This window comes from Gastrolobium bilobum, unplaced genomic scaffold, assembly GCF_033153095.1.
Source record: "Gastrolobium bilobum isolate Gb01-03AN ecotype WA unplaced genomic scaffold, APGP_CSIRO_Gbil_v1 utg26896, whole genome shotgun sequence".
Taxonomy (NCBI): Eukaryota; Viridiplantae; Streptophyta; class Magnoliopsida; order Fabales; family Fabaceae; genus Gastrolobium; species Gastrolobium bilobum.
Window position 1 is genome coordinate 126,997 of NW_026896222.1, and position 6,000 is coordinate 132,996.

At 38.1% G+C, this 6,000-nt stretch overlaps 1 protein-coding gene across 1 annotated transcript in view; it reads left to right on the forward strand.

Moving 5' to 3' along the window:
* LOC133298317 (cleavage and polyadenylation specificity factor subunit 1) overlaps positions 1-5,112 on the forward strand; it is a 42,843-nt gene extending 37,731 nt beyond the window's left edge. The window contains exons 25-26 of the mRNA XM_061497580.1: positions 3,750-4,132; positions 4,482-5,112. Coding sequence (XP_061353564.1) covers positions 3,750-4,132; positions 4,482-4,596 — 498 coding nt within the window. The 3' untranslated portion in view covers positions 4,597-5,112. The remainder of the gene's footprint in view (positions 1-3,749; positions 4,133-4,481) is intronic.
* Positions 5,113-6,000: the final 888 nt, after the last annotated feature.

Genomic DNA, 6,000 nt, shown 5'->3' on the forward strand with positions numbered 1-6,000 from the left:
AGGTGGATCGTCTGTTTGAAGGAGAACCTGCCCAGTCAGCATCTGAATAGCTAGATAACTTTGCATTCCCTTTATTTGTGTATAATAAACCTTTTCCTGGTGCTCTTTTGATATATCGAAGAATCCTGATAACTGCATCCCAATGGGAGTCACAAGGAGAGTCAAGGAATTGACTTGCTACACTAACTGCAAAAGAGATGTCTGGTCTTGTCACAGTAAGATAATTCAACTTTCCAACTAATTGGCGATAACGACCAGGGTCTGCCAATGGCTCCCTCTGTCCGGGTAACAGCTTAACATTAGGATCCATAGGTGTATCAATAGGTTTACATCCCAACATACCAATCTCATCTAGGATATCCAGTGCATACTTCCTCTAACAAATGGAGATGCCCTGCCTAGACTGTGCCACTTCGATCCCTAAGAAATATCGAAGTCTGCCAAGATCTTTGGTCTGAAACTGATTGAATAAGTACTTCTTTAACTGATCAATACCAACTTGATCACTGTCAGTAATAATGACGTCATCAACATAGACCAGGAGATAGATGCACTGGCCAGAAGAGCTATGCCTATAGAAGACAAAATGATCGGCTTTATTTCTGTTTAAGCCAAAGGATTGAACAGCAGAACTAAAGCGACTAAACCAAGCCCGAAGGGACTGCTTCAGGCCATATAAAGATTTTCGAAGCTTATATACCATTCCAGAATTCTCCCCCTGAGCAACAAAACCTGGTGGTTGCTCCATATATACTTCCTCTTGCAAGTCACCCTGTAAGAATGCATTTTTGATATCAAGCTGTAGAAGAGGCCATTGATGAATGGCAGCAAGTGCAAGAAATAGGCGAACAGATGCCATCTTGGCAACAGGAGAAAAAGTATCCCCATAGTCAAGACCAAATATCTGAGTGTATCCCTTGGCCACCAAACGAGCTTTGAGGCGATCAACAGTGCCATCAGGACCAACTTTGACAGTGAATACCCATCGACAACCGACAACTGACTTTCCAGGAGTAGCATGAACAAGATCCCATGTGCCATTGGAGTGAAGTGCTTGCATTTCATCAATCATTGCTTGACGCCAACCCGGATGAGAGAGTGCTTCACATGTGGTTTTAGGAATAGAAATAGACGAAATACTAGAAACAAAAGTAAAATGTGGTGAAGAAAGTCTATCATAACTCAAGAAACTATAAAGTGGATGAGGGTTACGAGTGGATCGAATACCTTTGCGAAGGGCAATGAGAGTAATTTCTGATGGAGGATCCGGAGGGGAAGAGTCGACAACAGCAAGCGGTGAGTCAATAAGGGTCAAATCCGCTGGAGGCGTAGTCTGACGACTCTGATAGGTGAGAAAAGGACGGTCCTCAGGGATGGAGGCAAGGGGCTGCTCCTCCGGGATAGAGTCTCCTGCAACTGGTAAAGACAAATCAAGACAAGGAACAGGAAGAACTTGATCAACTTGTGTTATCTGAGATGGGATAGAATGAAAAGGTTGTTGATAAAGGAAAGTGACATCAGCCGAGACAATATAACGCTTGAGATCAGGAGAGTAGCAACGATACCCCTTTTGAAAACGAGTATATCCAAGGAAAATACACTTGAAGGCTTTGGATGTTAATTTATCTTTTCCTGGAGTAAGATCATGAACAAAGCAGGTACATCCAAATACATGTGGAGGTAGAGGATAGGAAGGTGCTCCTGGAAATAAAACACTATGTGGAACTTCGTTATTGAGTACGGAAGAGGGCATGTGATTGATGAGAAAGCAAGAGGTGATTATAGCATCTGTCCAAAAACGAAGTGGAACATTCATATGAATTAGTAGGGTACGAGCAGTTTCAACCAGATGTCGATTCTTACGTTCGGCCACTCCATTTTGTTGTGGAGTGTTTGGACAAGTGGTCTGGTGTAACGTCCCACGTTTCTCCAAAAAATTAGAAAACTCAAGAGACACATATTCTTTTGCATTATCACGGCTCAAAATTTGAATAGAAGCACCAAATTAAGTATTTATCTCAGCACAAATTTTTTGATAAATTGAAAATAATTCAGAACGATTTTTCATTAAATAAACCCAAGTGCAACGAGAGAAATCATCAATAAAAGTGACAAAATACTGAAAACCCAAAACAGACATTGTTCGACTCGGACCCCAAATATCAGAATGAACAATAGAAAAAGGAGCATCAACTCTTTTATTGACTCTATTAGCATAGGAGGAGCAAGCGTGCTTTCCTTGCTGACAAGAATGACAGTCTAAAGACTTAAGACTGGATAAAAAGGGAACCATATGCTGAAGCTTGGAGAGGCTTGGATGACCCAGACGGCTGTGAATTAACTCAGGAGACTCTGTGAGAGAACAGGCTACTAGAGAAGGTGGTGCAATCAGATAGTAGAGACCTCGTGACTCAATGACTGCTCCAATCGTCTTCCCCGTACCCGAATCTTGCAGAGAAAAGGATTGTTTAGAGAAGGTAACAGTACATGAAAGAGAATGAATCAACTGGCTAACATAGATTAAATTAAAAGAATGCCAGGTATATAATAAACAGAACTCAAAGTTAAAAGGGGAGTTGGGTTGGCTTCCCCAATTCCACGAGCAGGAGCCTTAGTGCCATCAGCAAGAGTGACAGAGGGTAGGTTATTAGAATAAGAAAGTGAAGTGAAGAGATCTTTATTACCACAAAGATGATGAGTAGCACCTGAGTCTATTATCCAGGGTCCAAGAGATGATTGATAAAAACAAGCAACATGATTACCAGTGTCTTGAGTAGGATGCTGAGAAGAAACCTTCTTGAGAAGTGCCTCATAGTCGGCACTTGAAAGAGTTACTAATCCAGTAGAAGGTGGTGTAGCATCAGTTTGAGCAAAGTTGGCAGTCAGTGGCTTCAAACGAGGGTACTTCCTATAGCAACGTTCTTCAAAATGCCCAAGATTTTGGCAATAATTGCAACGAGGCCTCTGTCTGCGGCCACGTCTGCGACCGCGTCCACTGTTCCAATTGGAATCACTGGCTCGAGAAAAGCTTAAAGGGTGGATAATGATTTATATTATACTCTAACATGCCCCCTCACACGATAGCCCACTGAGCTTGAAGGGTGGATAATGCACAGGCTCACCTCCCTGTGCTAAGAAAATTCCACAAGAGAAAGTGGGGGCGGTGAGAATCGAACCCGGGACAGGCTCTGATACCATATAAAGAACTTTCTGATACCATATAAAGAATTAATTCAACCCAAAAGCTTAAGCTGTTAGGTGAGAGCCTCTTTAATGGTTTATATTATACTCTAACACATTCCATAGACAAAAGCTTAAACCTATGTGTGGGGAATTGGCTAGTAAATTAAAGAAATCATGCGACTTGGGATGTTAAGTTCATCAATGATAAATTCTCTTACTAAATTTTTTTGTATGTGCCCCGCTGGTTTCTTCTCTTAAAAGTATCCCTTCCCCTCAGTTCTTTTTATATTTGTATTTTGCTCTTTTTGTCCATTTACCTCCTTCTCTTCCTTGTAATTGTGGCTCATTAATGTTAAGTAGGATTTCTTATGCCCCTGCCCCATTTACCTTCTGTTCTTTCTTTCTATTAATACATTCTTTCATCCAAAATAAGAAAATTGCTGCTTCCGAGTGAAACGTGAAAGCTGTAGTTTTGTATCATCCTTGTTGAGTTTGTTGTGTATATTTTTATTTTATGTCTTGGCCTTTTTGTTTAGACATATAACCTTTATAATGTCTGGAAGCAGATTTTTTATTATGCACCAAAGATGTCTGAGAGTTGGAAAGGACAGAAGCTTCTTTCAAGAGCTGAATTTCATGTTGGTGCTCATGTGACTAAATTCTTAAGGTTGCAGATGCTATCCACTTCTGATCGAACTGGTTCTGGTCCAGGGTCAGATAAAACCAATCGTTTTGCCTTATTATTTGGTACCTTGGATGGCAGTATTGGTTGCATTGCACCTCTTGATGAAATCACATTTCGTAGACTGCAATCTTTGCAGAGAAAGCTTGTTGATGCGGTACCCCATGTTGCTGGCCTAAATCCAAGAGCTTTCAGACAGTTCCGTTCAAATGGAAAGGCCCATCGGCCTGGCCCTGACAGTATAGTTGACTGCGAGCTGCTATGCCAGTAAGTTTTATCTTCACCCGAACATTATTGTATATGCTATTGAGAAACGGATATCAAACTTTGGGACTGTTAATCAAAATGAAAAAAAAAACAAAGTAAGTTATTTCAATATTTGTTGAAGAATTGTGTTTTTGCAACAAGAAATTAATGGCCATATAAAATGCATGAAATCTGCATACTTCAAACAGAAATGGAACTTGAGTTAATACCATCAAATCTAGGTATTTTTTTTTTCACTTCTATACCTGGTAGGTACAGACATTACATTTTTTGGATATTTATATATTTCATTAATATGCTGGTTCCTTGTTTTGAAATGTAAAATCTGCCTTGGTCTGCTTTGTTACAGTTATGAAATGCTTCCATTGGAGGAACAGCTTGAAATTGCTCACCAGGTTGGAACAACTAGATCACAGATTCTTTCAAATCTAAGTGATCTGTCTCTTGGAACAAGCTTCCTGTGAACACAGTCATCTTTTGTAGATCAAGGAACATTGCTGCCCATGTCTTGCCAAGTTCTTTTCAGTTACTTATTTTGATCCAATTGCATCTTATGATCAGAATAAGTGCTTTTTGCTATGTTGAAGGCTTGGGTAAGTATTAGATCGTAGCCAAACTATCTTATTGTCCTTGCAAGCAGTGAATGCAGTCTTTGGACAGTGATATCCAAAATTGAATCCAATGTAAGTTTCATTTTTTGTATATCAAAGGTCAAATTGTCTTTTCCCTTCAACCTGGGGTCATATGGTTATGTTTATCTAGAGTTGGGAGTAGGAGTCTTTCTATATGCCCCAATGGGACGAGGTGTATGTACCATGAATTTTGTTCACCCAAAGAAGAAAGTAGGAAAACTGAACCACTAGAGCTCAAATATTCTTTTCTGTATGTCAGCATTAAGAATTCTCAGTAACATTATGTAATTAGTCTTTTTTCTTTCTTTCTTTTTCTTTTTCAAATCAAAATATGATGGATTAGTTACAAATGGCACTTCAATATAAATATAATTGATATATATGCGTTCTTATGGAATAACATTAAAAGTTGAATTATGGAAGTAATTTTGCCTACCAAATGTCTTAGTTATACGTTATACATAATATATTGGACGTTTATTTGTTTTTATCATGGATGCCGGTGCAGGGGACAGCCATTGATACATGTGTGTGCTTAAGTCATGTATTGTATTAAAAGAACTTCTTCATTAATGAAAATTAGAAAGACACTGACCCATAAACTCTTTTTTGCCCGAATGAACGAACTTGAGTAATATTACGTTCTCAGAATGATAGTAGGTTACTTCTGGAATCTATCAAATTTTGATTTAGAATTGACCTTATTCTTCGAACAGAAATCAGTTGCAACTGCTAACTCTACTCCAATGATAATTTTCAAGTCAAAACTAGTAAATATTATTGCCTTTTAAGAACATAGGACAGATTTTCTTTTTTATGTAACACCTGCCACTCCCATGCGATTTATATTTTTCTTAATCATTTATCTGTATATGGTTTTTTTATGCAGATCAACATTTGGCACCGTTAAAAGTTGTGTTAACAGGTACATTGTATCCCTTGAATTCTAAAAGAATGTAGGTTAGTGATAAAAAAAAATAAAAGACAAAAATAAATTATAAGTAATAAGTGATAAAAGAATAATTTGTCATATAAAGCGGACCCTCGTATAGAGGAACCAAATCTATGGTATCACATGCTCTAAATTTTATTTTAAGTTGGTCAATTTTTTTTTAAAAAATATATCACTTAAAAATCCAATTTTATTTATTTTTATACAGTGAAGACCAAAATATGTTACTCTTGTTTTACATTGATAATATGTATGATTTGGTTCCATTCGAATAATAAGCAATA